Raw genomic sequence first — 18,901 nt, 5'->3', positions numbered from 1 at the left:
TATGCCACAAATGCTGTCGATTGAGCTTAACTTGTATTGAACCCAGAACATCCTACCAGATTCAAACTTTATGCTTGATGCCTAAATACGGTTTCTCTCTCTGTCATGAACACATTTTTAAAATGCAATGTTGTGTAAACATTTAAAGCCTACATAAATAGTTACACAGAGTTAAATTTATACTATAACGCAAAATCTAAAGAAAACAGAAATAAATGAGAAATAAATTCATTCCTAATATCTCTTTGAAAGCCCTTTCTCAGTGTTTAAAAGGGCACATTCTGAATAGTCAAGCTGACATATAAACTGACCACTGACAAATGGCAGCCTTTATTTGTTAAGATATTCATTCAGTCATTATTCAAACAGAAGGGAAATAAGACTTCTTCCATTCCTGGAGGCATTTAAGGACATCAAGAAAACTCATAGGCTTAAAACAAAGCCTGTTTCAGTGGTTATACAAATTATTAAATCTATCCATGAGTGATGAGTTGAGTAGAAAAGACACTTTTTTTAATAGAATGTTTTAGTTATTACAGAGAGGACTGCTTCAAGTACACTTCCCCCCCAATAAAACAGGTCCCCTCACTGTAGGCTGTAGGTTTGCTTCTGGCCAGCAAGGGTGAGTGTAATCAGCAGTGCTCGGGGGTCCTTTCTGTTCTTGTGTACTGTAATTTGACCTAAAAGATCTTCTCCTGCACAATGAAAAGAAGAGAGAGAGAGAGCGAGAGAGTGAAAAACAGGAGGATATGACACTGACCAATCAAATATAGTTTTTATGGTGACATGACTTCACACCAGCTTGAAATGTTAGATATTAGAGCTTTCCTGGCACATATTAAGATGCAAGAGAAAATCCTCACATTTTATCATCACAGGTCATTCGGCAAAAAAAAAAAAAAAAAAAAAAAAAAAAAACGTACTGCATCACCTTTGTGTCAAAACTCAAAAAGTGTGACATCACAAGGCATATTTGAACCCCTACCTCTCGCTGTGTCCTATTGAAAACAGTGCAGAACAGAAGCTGAGAAAGAATCAAGGGAGAAAGGGGAGGCTGACATGCCGATTGGCTCCAGATGGTGGAGAAAGCTGCTGCTCGCTCCAGTACGACTACAGTATGAATACAGGCGGCATGCTTTTTCAGGAAGGCCTGAAGACAATGACGATGATTACACCAGATAATCACTTTGATTAACTTCACGTTTTAGTGCCAGGCGTAAATGAATGTTTACCCATTTGGCAAACAAGCCCTCCCCCTTCCAGTTCTCTCTTTGCTGCAGGTTACGTGTGAGAAAAATGCTGACTGCAGCATTTTTTTTTTTTTTTAACATGAGGTGAAGGGAGCAGTCAGATGTGGCCGTCACAGTGCACTGCGATTGTCACATTGGTTCTGTTCTACCTATTACTGTCAAATGATCACACCTTCCCCTAAAAGAACCTTAAGAAAAGCAGGTTGAAAAAGACAGGGGGAGAATAGAGAACCCATTAGACATAGCTCTCGTAAACTTCACCAGTTTACCTTTCCCTTACCCAAGTAAATACTACAGAAAGAAAGGCTAAAAATATATATTTGAGTTCTAAGTTACATGATTTGTTACTCTTGTAAGTAAGCACTAGTAAGGGGTGAAAAAGTAACTAGATTTGCATTTCCTATTGGAAATAACAGTGCTTGCAAGACAGCAAAAGTATAGTGTTAAAGCTTTAGGGCAGGTTTTAGGCTCTGGTTCAGTGTAAATGCTGCATCAGAGCACTTTGGCATTGTTGTACCAATCAGCACGTGTTTTTTTTTTTCAGTCAGCTACACCCAAGAGTCAACACAGTGAATGTGTATTGTAAAGGTGGCTATAAATGGTTACATTTATGATAAGATAAGACAAGGCTAGAGATGTCCCGATACCATTTTTTTGAGAGTGAGTACAGATACTTTCTTTTTGGTACTCGCCGATACCGAGTCTGATACCTGTTTTTTTGTTTTATTTTTTCTGAATTTCATATCAACAATTTATTTCAATGTTATCATCAAAATGGTCAACAAGATATTGTATTATATTTATATGTATTATTTTTGTCAAATAAAGTGCCACATAACAGAGCATCAAAGATGTGAGATATTGCTTAAATATAATAAAATTACTATTGATTTATAATAATAATTATTATTTGTATTATAACAGTGAATATTACAAAACTATACAGAAGTGATCTATTTCTGTCATACATTTTTCCCTTAATTAAATTGAGCTTTTATTATGACAGAGCTTTTATTGAAGTGTTTCTATGTTGTTATGACCAAGGAGCTCTGATATTATGATGGTAGCTTCCCACTTTGGAAAAGCCGGTCGCTAAGCGACTCAAAGTGATTATTAAACCGCAAAAGGCTGCTAATAATTGCTTTAATTAAATATGTAGTCTGTATGTGCCACGCACTAAAAAATGAATTAGCACTCTGCCTGCTGTCATTTGCTACAAACAGAGTGTGCACTGATCATAATGGTGTTTTCCATGTATGAATCAAGGATCTCTAAAGGTATGAGCACTTTGTGTCTTTATGCCTGCACAACACCGGTTCCACACATTCACAAGCACTCACATTTAAAGCGCTGCACATGCAAACTATATATTTATCATTAAATCGCAGCTTTTGCTGTTAAATAATCTCACTAGGACATGACGTGATTTGAATCTGTGCACTGAATGTTTACGTAATAACATGCATGCGTCAGATGGTATTTGTTTTTGGTATTGGAGCATTTTTATGAGCACGAGTACATGAGCGAGGTATTGAACCCGATTCCGATACAAGTATCGTATCGGGACATCCCTAGACAAGAACAATCACAATTAAGTATGTTGCAAGCAATTACACTTCAGTATGCAAATTACAATGATTGCATTGCTGAAGGTAAGATTTTGAATGCTGAATAATCTGTCAATGTTCAGTAAGTCCAGACTGATCTCACAGTGAAATCAGAAACAGTATGTTGACTTTTCATCAGTTGTGAAAGCTGTGCTTATTGAAATGCAAAACATTGCCCCACGTGGCAAAAGTGGCATGTGTTGTTGGGTGTAAGGGCATGTGAGAGCTGCATTTTCTGGGTAAAATGTCCAAAAAGGGGTCCCAGAAATGAGTTGTGAAGCAAGTTGTTACAGGATATAAAACAGTGAAGTGGAACGCATTTTTATAAACTGAACCCCCCCCGAACCCAAACCCAAACCCAAACCTAACCATCATATGCAAACGCGATTACTTCCTGATTTCTATGTGGTTTCCGAACCCAGGTCTCCCACACTGCTGACACAACATGCTTCCAGTCGCGTCACAGGGGAAGGTAAACACAATTGAGCCAATGCAAAAAGATGCCGCTTGTCAGTGAATCGGCATAATGTGGCCGATCCTAGGGTACTGGAAGTATTGGAAACAACAAGCTGACCTCCCTTGTGATCATCCTGCTAAGTCAATGGGAGATTTTCAAACTTAAAGGAATATTCTGGGTTCAATACAAGTTAAGCTAAATCGACAGCATTTGTGGCATAATGTTGATTACCACAAAATTAAGAAAGGCCGTGTCTTTTTCAGTGGCTAAATCTGGCGGAAGTTCTAGAACTGTTAAAAATCGCCTACAGCACCTTTAAAAAAAAGTATCAAGTTTACAAAACTACCTAAGGCTGAGAACAACATTCAGACATACAAAATAAAGTTTGAAAGCAGTCTGTACTTAAAGTGGTTCGGGCTGAATTAATTGTAGAAGTTTATAGGGTTAGGAGTTTAGAGCAAATCCCTAACCAGACTGTTTGAGGAATATCATTTCAGTGCTGCCTTGCAAACACTGTAAAATTGCACTGGCAAACAAGTCACAAACTACCATGTCAGGAATACAGATTGTCAAAAGGTTTTTTCTGCACAAAAAAGCACAAAGCAAGTGCTGAAGTCTGGACATTTTTGTAAAAACAGTTGCTCTAATATGAATTCCTTTAATTAAAGTCAACCGTGCAGTGAAAAAGTTGACAGATCACAATATATTGCCAACCAAGAGCAAATAATGCACACACATGAGTTATCTCATGATGCCCAGCAAGGGCAATAATGATAGAAAGATCTATTAAACTTCAGTGCCCCTCAGAAATGGGCTGTGTGCAGACGTGTGATCCAACTGCTGTGTGTCTGCACTTCATAATAAACACTTTCTCAGTTACTGCTGATAGGCTTTGATACTTGACTGATTATAGCCTTCTGAGGTTTGTCGGCTGAACCAAGAGAAGCAGAGAATGCTTGACCCTGCAATTGCTGGTAAAATCTCAAAGTTCTGGATGTAGAACTGTGTGATATCATTTTGAAGAAATAAAGACGAGAAAAAGATTGGGGCTTGTCTAAGATCTGTGAATAAAGAAGCTGTTGATGCATATTAAATTATTAAGACAAGACTGGTTCTAGAGCCGTGTTGTACATCACAGTGCCATTTGCATTAAACTGCCACTGCAACCAAGAGTGAAGAAGTCTGAAACGAGAAATGGACGAGATAACGTAAAATCTTGATGCATTTCTTGAAGAAACGTGACTGCATAACGGATAAAGAATGCAAAAGAAGCATCGTAGCCTATGACAACATTAATTTAAGGTTAAATGACTTATGCAGCAAGATCTTAAAACTAATATAACACGTCAATATATTTAATGTTCAATCATTATTGCAGTTATCAGAAAAACAGTCATCTCTAACACTGCTGCACTAGATACAAAAGCTGCATTATAAAACAGGCTCTCTGCAGCACATTACATCGTAAATCTGCAGTACCCATAAAGGAGATGAATAAAACAGGCCTTCAGAATCACCAACACACTACAGTGCCCCTGTCTGTCAAATGATCACACCTCCCCTATAGAGGGAACCTTGTTCTGACACCTCAAGGATCTTTTCGCACTGTAGACAGATTACACTTCCTATTAATTTTATGGACTTTGGCAGAAATGCTCAAGTTATGCCATTGCATAGTTGATTCAATAAATACCCTCGCCGTTAAGGGTATTACTAATATCCCAGTTTTTGAACACCTCATTTATGGAGCAGATGTGAGAGTACTTGCTACCCTTCCAGGATCAGTCCACATAAGGTGACCCCTTTAATTCCAGCTCAAATGCTATGAATGACAAATGAAGCTTTTCATGAGCCTTTTTTTCATCTTTCCTTTATAATGGTCGATAAAAACAAACTAAATCATGACAAATGAAGGCTGCTTTAATTGATGCAGCAGAATGTGTAGGCCTTTCTGAGGGTGTTTGCATTTCCGTTTAATACTCTAACTCCCCTCTCATCACACCACTGAAAAGTAATTACTAAACAAACACAAACAGGATAAGAATCCACATCAACATGAGCTTGATCTGACAGTTGTATTTTTCTTTAACAATCTTTTTTCCCATCTGCACTAAAAAACAAAACAAAAACAATCAATCATGGACAGTGGTTACACATGTTTCTTAAATTAAAATTTCCACGTAATCTGAACTTAAATTCTTTAAGTAGAGGGAACCTAACTGAGTTGAGTAAACCCAACTAAATTAGACATGCTAAATTAACTTTAATTTATTTGTTATATTAGTTAGTACAGTGAATGCTAGCATGCTGAATGCACACTAAAGGGAAACACTATGCTTTAATTAGCAAAGCAATTGTTCAATAAGTAAAGCAATTTAGAGCATTCTTAACTTGTAAATGTCCTCAAGATAAGCTCAAGCTCCACTAAAATTACCATAATGGTAGCCCCCAAAATTCCAACAAAGCAGCAACTCTTCTAAATCTCAACACAACAAAAAATTAAACACTAGCAAGTCTCCCCCTTTACATTAGAGACATTTTATAATACTTAATTTTAACATGCACCCTCCCTATCAAGTGCCATGCAAAGCAATCTAGAAATTAGAAATCCCCTGCCCAGTTTCAGATAACCAAACCAAAAATCATCTTAAAGGGTGGATTCAGTAAAACTGACAATCTTGAAAGTTCAGTTTTTGAGAGTGTTTCTTTCATGCAAATCAATATTCATGACAGTTCACTGAAAAATGCTAATTAAATTCACAAGTAATAAATTATAATGATGTATATACAATCGTACAGCAAGTTGCACTTCTCTGATCACTGCTTGCATCGCTCATCATGGCACTTAGATATATGGGTCATTGATGAATAAGGTTGTCCAAGGTGATAAAAATGAGAAATCTTTTAAAAATCTAATTTAAAACACACAGGTCAAGTTCATAGAAATGTAATTTTTGTGTTTATGCTAGTTTCACAAATTTATGAGAAAAAAAACCTTCTGGAAATATATCATATCTTCTTGATATTCTTAAAAAACAAATTATATTTGCAATACATATATATATACATCAACAATATCAAGAATCATCATTGAAAAGGGTGTATTCAATCAGTTGTTTTGTGTGCATTGTATTTTGAATTTACTTTGAAATCATTTAATGGACCTGGACCAAAAATGAGTGTCAAGTCATTGACCCATATACAGTTCTGCTCAAAATTTGCATACCCTTGGAGAATTGTTAATATATGTACCATATTTAAAGAAAACATGAGTGAGAAGGCAAAACACATTTCTATTATTTCTTATGGGATTCATATTCAACTGTAGGTTATAACAGAATGGCACAATCATAAAACAAAACATGGCAACAAAGAAAAAAATGAAATGACCCCTGTTCAAAAGTCTGCATACCCTTAGTACTTAATACTGTGTATTGCCCCCTTTAGCATCAATGACAGCGTGCAGTCTTTTGTAATAGTTGTCTATGAGGCCCCACATTTTTGCAGGTGGTATAGCTGCCCATTCGTCTTGGTAAAATGCCTCCAGGTCATGCAAAGTCTTTGGTCGTCTTGCATGAACCGTACGTCTGAGATCTCCCCAGAGTGGCTTGATGATATTAAGGTCAGGAGACTGTGATGGCCACTCCAGAACCTTCACCTTTTTCTGCTGTAACCAATGGAGGGTCAACTTGGCCTTGTGCTTAGGGTCATTGTCGTGCTGGAAAGTCCAAGAGCGTCCCATGCGCAGCTTTCATGCAGAAGAATGCAAACTGTCTGCCAGTATTATCTGATAACATGCTGCATTCATCTTGCCATCAATTTTCACAAGATTCCCCGTGCCTTTAGAGCTCACACACCCCCAAAACATCAGTGAGCCACCACCATGCTTCACAGTGGGGATGGTATTTTTTTCACTATAGGCCTTGTTGACCCCTCTCCAAACATAGCACTTATGGTTGTGACCATGAAGCTCTATTTTGGTCTCGTCACTCCAAATTACAGTGTGCCAGAAGCTGTGAGGCATGTCAAGGTGTTGTTGGGAATATTGTAACCAGGCTTTTTTGTGGCATTGGCGCAGTAAAGGCTTCTTTCTGGCAACTCGACCATGCAGCTCATTTTTGTTCAAGTATCGTCGTATTGTGCTCCTTGAAACAACCACCGTCTTTTTCCAAAGCAGCCTGTATTTCTCCTGAGGTTATCTGTGGGTTTTTCTTTGTATCCTGAACAATTCTTCTGGCAGTTGTGGCTGAAATCTTTCTTGGTCTACCTGACCTTGACTTGGTATCAAGAGATCCCCGAATTTTCCACTTCTTAATAAGTGACTGAATAGTACTGACTGGCATTTTCAAGGCTTTGGATACGCAGGTCTTTTGACAGTTCTTTTCTGCTCCCCATGGTTCAATATCTAGCCTGCTCAGTGCATCCATGTGAGAGTTAACAAACTCATTGACTATTTATACACAGACACTAATTGCAATTTAAAAAAAATTAACTTTTAATTGCCATTTAAATGTGTGTGTCACCTTGTGTGTCTGTAAAAAGGCCAAACATTCAAGGGTATGTAAACTTTTGATCAGTGCCATTTGGGTGATTTCTGTTGTCGTTATGATTTAAAAAGGAGCCAAAAAAGTATGTGATAATAAATGGCATCATATGATCACTATCCTTAAATAAAGACAGTTTTTTTGCATGATCAGTCATATTTTCAAAATCAATGCCAAAATTTCACAATTTCTGCCAGGGTATGCAAACTTTTGAGCACAACTGTACCATAGTACTGAATGATTACCATATGCATATACTGTTGTATTAATTCATCTCTGATATTTACATTAAAACAGATTTGCATATATGCTCTTGACAACAGTGAAGCAAAGAGAAGACGTAGACTAAACCCATATGGTAGTAAGCCTTAGGCTACAGACTGTTCACAAAGCTAGGTGTGTGGGCATGCAGGAAAAAACAACAAAAGCTCCTTAATCAAGATTACTGTAACTATAAATAATCAGGCCCCTTTATTGAGAGAAATCTAGAGTTTAACGTACAATGTCCCGAAAAAGTTGGGACAGTATGAAAAATGCTAATAAAAACAAAAAGGAGTGATTTGTAAATTATATTCACCCTTCGCTATATTGAAAGCACTACAACTACACATTATATGATGTTTTACCTTGTGAATTTCATTAATGTACAGTAATTTCAAATCAGATGATTGCAACACACTCCAAAAAACGTTGGGATAGTCGAGTGTTTACCACTGTGAAACATCATCATTTCTTCTAATAACACTTATTAAGCACTGAAGACACAAGTTTGTTAAGTTTAGAAAGTAGAATTTCCCCCATTCATCATTGATGCAGGTCTTCAGCTGCACAATTGTACGGGGTCTTCATTAAAGTATTGTGTGCTTCATAATGCACCACACATTCTCAATTAGAGATGGTCAGGATTGCAGGCAGGCCAATCTAGCAACCGCACTCTCTGCTTACACAGCCATGCACTTGTAATCCGGGCAGTATGTGGTTTGAAGTTGTCCTGCTGGAAAATGCAGGGACGACCCTGGAAAAGACAGTGCTAGATGGCAGTATATGTTGCTCCAAAATCTTTACATATCTGTCTGCATTAATGGTGCCCTCACAGATGTGCGAGTTACCCATGCCATTATCACTGACATACCCCTGGCACATACAGACACTGGCTTTTGGACCTGATGCTGATAACAGCTTGGATTTTCCTTTTCCTCATTGGCCCGGAGAACATGACGGCTGTGTTTTTCAAAAACTATTTGAAATGTGGACTCATCAGACCAAAAAACATGGTTCCACTGTTTTACTTTCCATCTAAGATGAGACTGAGCACAGAGAATTGGCAGAGCTTCTGGACAGTGTTGATGTATGGCTTCTGCTTTATAGTACATAGTACAGTCTTAACTTGCATCTGTGGATGCAGCGGCGAGTGGTGTTGACAAACATAGGTTTACTAAAGTAATCCCAAACCCATGGTCATGATATCCATTACAGATGAATGACATTTTTTAAGACAGTGATGTCTGAGGGATCAGAGATCACATGCATTCAGAAGTGATCTTTGTCTTGCCCTTTACGCACCAGATTCTTTGAATCTTTTAACTATATTGTGCACTGTAGAGGGTGAAATTGAGAACATTGTTCTCAGAGTGCTGGATTATTTTCTGAAGCATCTGTTGGCAAATTGACAAGTCTCGAATGATCCTTGCTCTTGAAGGACTAGGCTGTTTTTGGAGGCTCCCTATATACTATGACATGATTGCCTCATTTGTTTACCATCTCCTGTTTCACATCGCCTTAACTCGTCAAATTGTTATTAGTCTTAAATTGCCCGTCTCAACTTTTTTGAAGCGTGTTGCAATCATCTGATTTGAAATCACTGTACATTTTCAAAAAAACAATGAAATTCACAAGGTAAAACATCATATAATGTTTAGTTGTGGCGCTTTCAATATAGCAAAGTGTGAATATAATTTACAAATCACCCCTTTATGTTTTTATTAGCATTTTTCATACTGTCCCAACTTTTTCCGAATTGGGGTTGTATTTTCTTTTTTTTTTTTTTTGTCTTTTCTTTTTTTAGGGCTACAGCAAAATGGCAAATGGTCAAAGATGCGACACAATCTAGTCAAACGATTGTGCCCTCTGATTATCATCAGATTTAGGCATTTACAATGCATAAGCAGTGTAAGCAGACCTTCAAGTGGATGACACGGTTATCATTAAATAGCTGCTGCTGGGACTGTCTGTGGTAATGCCCGTGGACAGCTACAGTCAGGCCACAGTCATTTATAATGGTGTGCTATATCAAAGAAAGTGACTAAAGCACCTTCATCCATTTGTGCATCAGATGACATTTCTCCGATTCCTATTATGATAAGACACATTTAGTCTGTTAGAGCCTTGATTTAGGTGTAGATGTACTGCGTTACTGTGTTCTTATACAGTACCTAAACACAAGGCGTTCTGCTTTAAGGCATTTAGGTTCATTCACTTCCCTACCTCCTCTATGTTCAGTTCACCTACCTTTTTTCTTTAAAAAGGCAAATTAAGCATTAAATGTAGCAATGCATTTTAACAAATAGGGCTATCAATTCAAATCTTAATAGAATTAATTACATGATATGCTGATCAATTAATTGAATTAATTGATCAGCATATCATGTAATTATCAATGCATTTTAACAAATAAGGCTGTCTATCAATTCAAATCTTAATTGAATTAATTACATGATATGCTGATCAATTAATTGAATTAATCACATATATCAGTGTTTGATGAAAAAATAAAAATAATTCAATATATAAGAATCTAAAATATAATATATAATGAATATAATAATATTCATTTATTACAACATAGATATTTGACACCTGGCAGTCCACAGCAATCCACTTTACATATAAGACAAAGGCTTATCGTGCGTCTCGCTGTAGTTTCACTGGTTTTCAGCATCTCTAGTCATGAACGTTGTGTTTTTAGAACACTGTGTCAACTAAAAAGTAGTTTAAAACTTGACACATCCTCTGGACATCCCTGCACTCTGCTCCATCCAGCTGTCAGCTGCCTTAAATCAGCTGACAGTTTGTTGTCTTTACAGCTGCCTGTACAGCTGGTGCTGCAATTACTGCCCCCTGCAGACTGATACGTTTGAATTGGAAAACATATTAATTTAGCTACTTTTACACCTCTCTTCCACATTGGAACGACACTTAAAACAGAGACTTTCAAAAACACTATCTATAAACTCATACTTTGGAAAATGATGACATTATTAAACAAAGTTTTCAAACTTAAGCGGATTTGTGAAAATTAGCATCTACGTGCACTTTAGCAGTCAATTCGGGAAGGACATCAAAGACACTCAATCATTAACCTTACAGTTCATATAAATTCCTTAAGTTTAACTGGCTCCCCCAGTTGAGCCTGGTTTCTCATCTAACATCTTATGGAGTTTTGTGTTCCTAGCCAAAGTCGCCTTTGGCTTGTTCACTGGCGGCCTAAAGACAATAATTTTTAAGGCCTGATTTTTAATAGCGTTATTTATTTAAACCGTAAAATGTGGACTTTAAGACATCACAGCATCATTTTCTGTAAAGCGGCTTTGAAACGAAAGAAAGCTGTAAAGCTTTGAAATGTGTTGTGAAAAGTGCTTTACAAAATGACTTGACAAGTGTGGATGTGGCCAAAGAGACACAAAAACACGGAGGTAGCACTTTAAGCTTGGATTGCTCCATCGGTAGAAAAATTCCTGATTACATTACCATGAGAAATTGCCTTATTTTTTTAGAGCATTATTTTTTATGTAATCACACTGAATTAATGTGTAAAATCGACAGCCTTAGTTAAAAATAAATAATACAATAAAGAATGTAAAATGACCCAAAAAATGTATGTATATATACACTGTCTATTTGTTTATGGGTAAGATCAATGATGCTGTTTTATAGACAACATGAAATAAAAATGGACTTTTTACTATCTTAGTACACATTCCTGTTCTTATTGTGAAAGGTTAATCTGAAATCTTAAAAAAAATAAATGCTTGTCTTCATAATATTTCATCAAAATCTAATAACTTGCCCTATCTCTGAAACAACCTTCTTTTCTGGATGACATCACCAAACCTTTGGTAATGACATCACTCAAAATTTTTTAACCCCTCCAACTACATGTTATACAGTATGGAGACCACTTTTCATGATCCATTCAATTTCCCATGGATAAAACTAAGTTCCACCCTATATTTTTTTCCAGTTTAACTTGGAAATATATCATATTATAGAAGTAAAATGGGTTGCAAACATTGTGAACTTTATGGCTACTTAATATAATACTCACCTACTTAAAATAAAGTCCCCTATTCGGTCATGTTACTTTATGCTTATCAAGAATATTTTAAAGTGTGTTAAAAGGCCAAATTCTTCCAGGCTTACAGTATATGAAATCAATTAATTATTGGTTTTACTTGAAAACGCTTAAGACAGCACACAACCTCATATAATTATGTGCTACAATAACGCAAGGAATCAACAAATATAATGCCCCTAAATAAATCTGTCTAAAAACCTGAAGTGTTATTTTATCTTCCAGCCTAGTAGACACAATATATATCATCATATATACTTCTCCACATAAGGAACAAACTGATAGTTGTAAACATGGTTTATGTGGACTGGCCCGAGGACTGCTCAATCATCTGTCTGTCTCTCAATGACTGACGGATAACATGTGTCACTGTCTAAGAATCAAATGTCAGGATAACGAAAGATAAGATATACCTACCTGTGACAAATATCATTTTTTTCTGTTAAAAAAGGGTGATAGCTGCATATGTACTTGCCAGATCCCTTCCCAGTTATAAAAACATCTACATAGATCTGCAAACACAGGTGTGAAGACAGACAATCCTAATACGTCTGAACAGGGTACAAACCAGTTTGGACAGAGATAGGACTCTGCAGTAAGAAGACTGTCTGTTTCCAATGGGTCTTAGTGCTGTCTGGAGCAGTGGAGAACATGACCTAAAATTAAAAACAAAACCATATTAAAACATGATTTATATCAAGTACCATCACAATTTAATAGGAAAAGGGCTGTTACCATGCAATAAACTTCTGCTTGACAGAAGAAAAGTGAATACTCAGTTTTTGGTGTCATATATCACAAAATACAAGGAAAACAGCAGTATAAAATATTCAGACTCGCAACAAGGAGATAAAAGAAAGTGAATAATAAACAAAGGTTGGGAATAATGAACAGAAATGAGAGAAAAAGCTGTTATCGCTGTTGTATACTAATCAAGAATGTAAGCATTTTGAATGGTTTTCCATGGCGGTCAAAAATTACATGCAAAATATAACTTCCAGTTTAGAGTCAGCAACATTGCAGCAGTGGTCCACGAGCTCATTAAAAAAAGCTAGTGGAAAATTCAGATGTTCAGGCATCAAAAACATGAAATCGGTTTACACAGTGGGACATACTGTAAGAATGGCAGAACCCTCTACATACTCCTGCTTAAAGGCCTATTATCAGAACCCAGTGCACAATCACTCTTCCAGTAGCTGATGGCTTTATCTTATTTCATTGCCTGTTCCAGTTGGTCACTGGAGGAAGGCAAATGCTTATTTCAGCATTTAGGTATGAGAGGCTGGTGATTGCATTGCAATTGCCTCGGGCCTAAAAGACGGCAAGGCGTGACCGCAATTGCTCGCTGTTAAACTGCACAGCACTATTGCTTACCTTGTTTCCACAGCTCTCATCGAAGAAAATGTCAAAATAGCCCACGATGGCCTAGAATGAAATATGAGAGAGAGTTTAGAACATGACATTCTAGTAACCGTTCACACTTGTTTGGGCTGCCTGGAAGTAATTAGCAAAACAAGGTACAGAGGACTTGTTGACAAGTGATTAAAAATGTCGTGCTGTGGCAATGCCACAGCAATGCGGCCTTAAAATAAATTCATAATATTATGTTGAATGATAATGGAAAAAATACAATTATAAATAAATAAAAAAACTGGGGGTTTTCTGTGTTAATAAACACATTCTGTGGGGGACCTGGGTGGCTCAGCAAGTAAAGACGCTGACTACCACACCTGGAGTCACGAGTTCGAATCCAGGGCGTGCTGAGTGACTCCAGTCAGACTTCCTAAGCAACCAATTGGCCCGGTTGCTAGGGTGGGTAGAGTCACATTGGGTTAACCTCCTCGTGGTCACTATAATGTGGTTCTCGCTCTCGGTGGGGCGCGTGGTGAGTTGTGCGTGGATGCCGTGGAGAATAGCGTGAAGCCTCCACACACGCTAGGTCTCCGCAGTAACACGCTCAACAAGCCATGTGATAAGATGCATGAATTGACTGTCTCAGACACGGAGGCAACTGAGATTCGTCCTCCGCCATCCAGATTGAGGTGAGTCACTACGCCACCACGAGGACCTAAAACGTATTGGGAATTGGGCATGCCAATTTGGGGAGAAAAAAAATAAAATAAAAATAAAATAAATAAATACACTGTGAATTTTATTTTTTTATGCTAAAAATTATGCAATAGGCACAATAATTGTGAAGTAAAAACGACCCTTTTTTGTCCCAACCTGCCCCCAATGACAGTGAAGCAACTCTATCAATCTCAGGAGCATACTTGTAGTGGCAATGATGCAGAACTAATAGCTTTTAATCCTGACACAGCTGACAACACGAGGGCCAGCTCGCTCACACAAAGAACACAATCAATGAGAAGAGAGCGAGAACATAGTGATAAAAAAAAAAAAAAAAAAGTGCATAAGGAGAGATGTAAGCAAGAAAACAATAGAAAGGAAAGGGACAAACTTAAAATGTGCACAAAACAGTAGGGGAGTAGAGGTGCAAAAGACAGAATGTGTATAGTGATAAGCGTTGTTTACATGCGTTTTATCCAACTTTTTCAGCTATAAATCTTTAGAAATTGAAAATTGCAATATTTTGAATAAAGAAATGTGTTACTGCAAATTAAAAATTTGTAAACGTATAATAAAATAGTAAACGTAAATTCACATTAAATGGCTATTTGAAATTCTGACCACAACTTACAATTTTACGAAACCTAAGCATATAAAGTAGGGATGCACCGATATGAAAATGTTTGGCTGATACACATTTTAACAAAAAACTATAGGCATATACCAATATTTTGCCGCTACCTTGTTTTGTCACCAGATTGCTTTTTTACTTTGGAATTATGCTTTAAAAATGCACAAAGGGAAACAAAACCTTTTTTACTGTTCTAACAATAAATCATTTTCATTGAACATGGATTGGACCTGTTGAACACATGGCAGGCCAAAAAATGTAGAGAGCCACAATAAAAGATGAATAGATGAAAAAAAGATGAAAAAAACAAACAAAACAAAATATGTTAAAAAATTCTTTTTTTAAAATGTTTTATTCCCTTTTCTCCCCAATTTGGAATGCCCAATTCCCACTACTCAGTAGGTCCTCCTGGTGGCGCAGTTACTCGCCTCAATCCGGGTGGCGGAGGACAAATCTCAGTTGCCTCCGCTTCTGAGACAGTCAATCCATGCATCTTATAACGTGGCTTGTTGTGCATGACACCGCAGAGACTCCCAGCATGTGGAGGCTCACGCTACTCTCCGCAATCCACGCACAACTTACCACGTGCCCCATTGAGAGCGAGAACCACTAATTGCGACCATGAGGAGGTTACCCCATGTGATTCTACCCTTCCTAGCAACCGGGCCAATTTGGTTGCTTAGGAGACCTGGCTGGAGTCACTCAGCACACCCTGGATTCGAACTCGCGACTTCAGGGGTGGTAGTCAGCGTCAATACTCGCTGAGCTACTCAGGCCCCCCAAAATATGCTAAAATGATAACTGATATGAAAAGAGGCTATTTTGTACTTTAAAAACATTTTTGCACTTCTGTTTCTGCAGTTCAAAACAACAGAACTCACATTTTAAACGTATGAACTGTATATGTAGATCATAAATTCATACTATGTTGGCCAATTTCACAGAAATGTCAACCAAATAATTGAAAACCAAAACAAATAATTGTTTTAACCAAAGGAACAAAACCCCCTTTTAAATTCTGTATTATAGTGGTATAATGGATAATGCCAACAAGACCGCTAGAGGGCGCTGCTTGCTCGCACAGCGCTGTATGCAGACTATATTATCAATCGCGCAAGGTCAAATTGCAATATTAATTTTAATTCCATCAATCTTGCAGTGTTAATGGACATCATACCGATGTCTCAGAAGTCAAAGTCTACTGGTTTCAAACCATTTTGGATGGTTTCCCAAGAGCTAAGTGCTGCTTTCACAACTGTCACGTCTGTAATGCTGGTTTTTCCTCATTAATGTGAGAAAGAGAAAGAATAAAAACGAAATATTACATGTTCTTAGGAGTGCCAACCCTTCTACATATTGTGGCTTTTATTATTTTTGAACTGTGCATTTGATTTTTACAAAGTATGTTACTGATTAATTCTAAATAAACCAATAATTTATTATATCACAAAATTAATATCAGGATTTTCATGCTTATAATTGATATGCCGTTTTAATTTGGTCAATAAGTGGTCGATAAATATCGGCAGCCAAAACATCGTTGCATCCCTAATATAAAACCTATAAAATCGGTCACTTTTTGTGCTGCTCTATTTTTTTGTTACATGCAAAAGTGAAGATAAACAACTATTTAATTTTGTTAGATCAGCATTTCTCATATAGAACTTACCTAATTATAAATATATTATAAAACACACACACAAAAACAATTCTCAAATCCAAGAAATAGTGACAGACAGTTGAGACCAAAGTAAGTCACTCAGGGTGTGATGAAGAAATGATGTCAGGGCAGTGTAATTACAGATTTTAATGAAAGTTATCAGACATTATGTGGAGCAATAATTACCAAATCAAGCCTAATTACTCATTGAATTTGCTAGCAAGAGTGGATTTGTGAGTCATTTGCCTAGTCAAAGATGAACTTTGTTGTCACTGATGACAACAGCTCATAAATATGATTGATTGGGGACAAGCTGACAGAAGCCTTACACTGCTTTTTCAGAATAATATAATTTTAGAGAGGCTTCCCCAAAATGAACGATTTAGCTGCGTCACTACACACACTTTCTCACACATGGACACACACACACACTAAAACCGAGCACAGTCACCCTGTGAACTCCCAGGAGACACTGCAGTGATAATGTAAGCCATTCATCCTGAAGTATCCCAGAGACCTTATGGAGAGAAATACAGCTTTGCCTTAATGCCTGTGTCTTACTCTCCCTTCCACTCCAAACTGGAGCGGAACACCCAATTATGTATCCTCCTCTTACTCCTATTACAATAGCTTTAACAGGACAAAGCTACAGCAATTGTACTGTATTTTACATTATTCCTTCATACAGGATTATTTTACAGGAGGCAAACATTAATACTCTCTTTCAAACAATATTAAAAACAACTTTCAGATGGAAGCTAACATTCATAACACTGTCATGAATTAACAATATAACAACATTAAAAAAAAAATAAAAAAAAATTTGTCCTTTTGACTAAAAGTAGCAGAGGGTTTGCATAATACATTTTATAAATAATTCAGTTATATTTTATATATTTGGCATTGTTGCAAAAGATGATTAAAAATATTTTTAAGCCATATATATATATATATATATATATATATATATATATATATATATATATAATTTTTCCCACCTAATATACTAATTAATAATTGTTATACTATTTTTAACTAAACAGCTGGTGATGCTTATCCTTTTGCCATCAAGTAAATGTGGTGAAAACTACAAATGTACAGTGCCTCAAAATACCTCTTTGTTTAAACGGGTTCATCCTTTTTGTCAGTGTAAATTGCCCAGAAATGTCAACAGACACCGGGACCCAAAAAAAGACGACGTGCACTGAAAACACGGGATCAGTGCCAAGTATCTCTCTGCCAAAATAAAACAAAATAAAACACCCCCGTTAACACACCAGGGCAGAGTGAAAGAACAGACACAAAAGCAGGAGATGGCGGGGCAAAAGGGAGACAAATGGAAACGGAGGCTTTTTGTTCTCATCAAAGGGTTCAGCCTTCACACCCGGGGAATGTCGGAGATAAGTGATGCGCGCGAGTCGTTTCCCAGCCCAGGAGGCGGCGCGCGGAGCCGCTCAGCCAGTCTACCTGGAGAACAGGTTGGGGGAAAATTAATAATTATCATCATCGCTAACACCAACGGGGAGCAATTCATCATCAAGCCCTTTCCAGTGCTATCATGTTGGAGCAGAGCGTGGTGCAGCCAGATACAATTATGCGGCGAGCTGTGGAGGGGGGAGAGCTAATGTGCTTTTGATGGGGTTTATTCACGCATGCAAGGCGTCACACTCGACCACCTCGAGCTCTCCCCCTGCTCCCCCCACCCGGCATCTCCCTTATCCTGTGCACAAAACACACCAATGCCACCAAATTCCCCATTCCCGGTATTCTGCTTTTCCTCAGAGCTTGACGTTCCACCGCACTGGAAGCGAATATAAAGGGTTTAAGTGTTGGGAAGGACATTACTGCTAGCACACACACAGTCACCTACTTAAGTTTAAGCTTGGGTACAGAGGCAAATGCAGGCAAATGCAATTCTGTATCATTAGTGAAATCACTTTAAACGTTCTTTTCAGCAAAACATAGAACCTTACCATGCTCCTATTTTATATGGGATGGTTGTAACTCTTTTTGTCCAAAAACAAATAACAAGGAGTTTGGGTTCTAGAACTTTCAAGTTTTAAATCAAAGTGGCACTTCTGATAACTGGCTTACCAACAAATGTAGCTGTTTTGGACAGCTGAGTTCATCGTTTGTTTTTTTTTTATTTATCTCGACAAATTTCACCAAGCAACCCTGACAAGCTTTTCAAACTTATAATCAAGATTCTTTCTTTCTTTCCTTCTTTCTTTCTCTCTCTGTCTCTCTCTTCCTTTCTTTCTTGTTGACACATTTAGGAGAGAATTGGGTTGGGGGGACAAGAGTGATACAGAGAGAGAGAAGAGAGAGGGA

The 18,901-nt window shown here is 37.4% G+C and overlaps 1 protein-coding gene across 1 annotated transcript in view; it reads right to left on the bottom strand.

Moving 5' to 3' along the window:
- Positions 1–322: 322 nt before the first annotated feature.
- prmt3 (protein arginine methyltransferase 3) overlaps positions 323–18,901 on the bottom strand; it is an 85,424-nt gene continuing 66,845 nt past the window's right edge. Inside the window, exons 14-16 of the mRNA XM_051704384.1 lie at positions 13,584–13,634; positions 12,778–12,865; positions 323–695 (exon numbers count right to left, since the gene is read on the bottom strand). Coding sequence (XP_051560344.1) covers positions 586–695; positions 12,778–12,865; positions 13,584–13,634 — 249 coding nt within the window. The 3' untranslated portion in view covers positions 323–585. The remainder of the gene's footprint in view (positions 696–12,777; positions 12,866–13,583; positions 13,635–18,901) is intronic.

This window comes from Myxocyprinus asiaticus, chromosome 1, assembly GCF_019703515.2.
Source record: "Myxocyprinus asiaticus isolate MX2 ecotype Aquarium Trade chromosome 1, UBuf_Myxa_2, whole genome shotgun sequence".
NCBI lineage: Eukaryota > Metazoa > Chordata > Actinopteri > Cypriniformes > Catostomidae > Myxocyprinus > Myxocyprinus asiaticus.
Note: the sequence above shows the minus strand (reverse complement) of the source record. Positions and strands in the feature narration are given on the sequence as shown.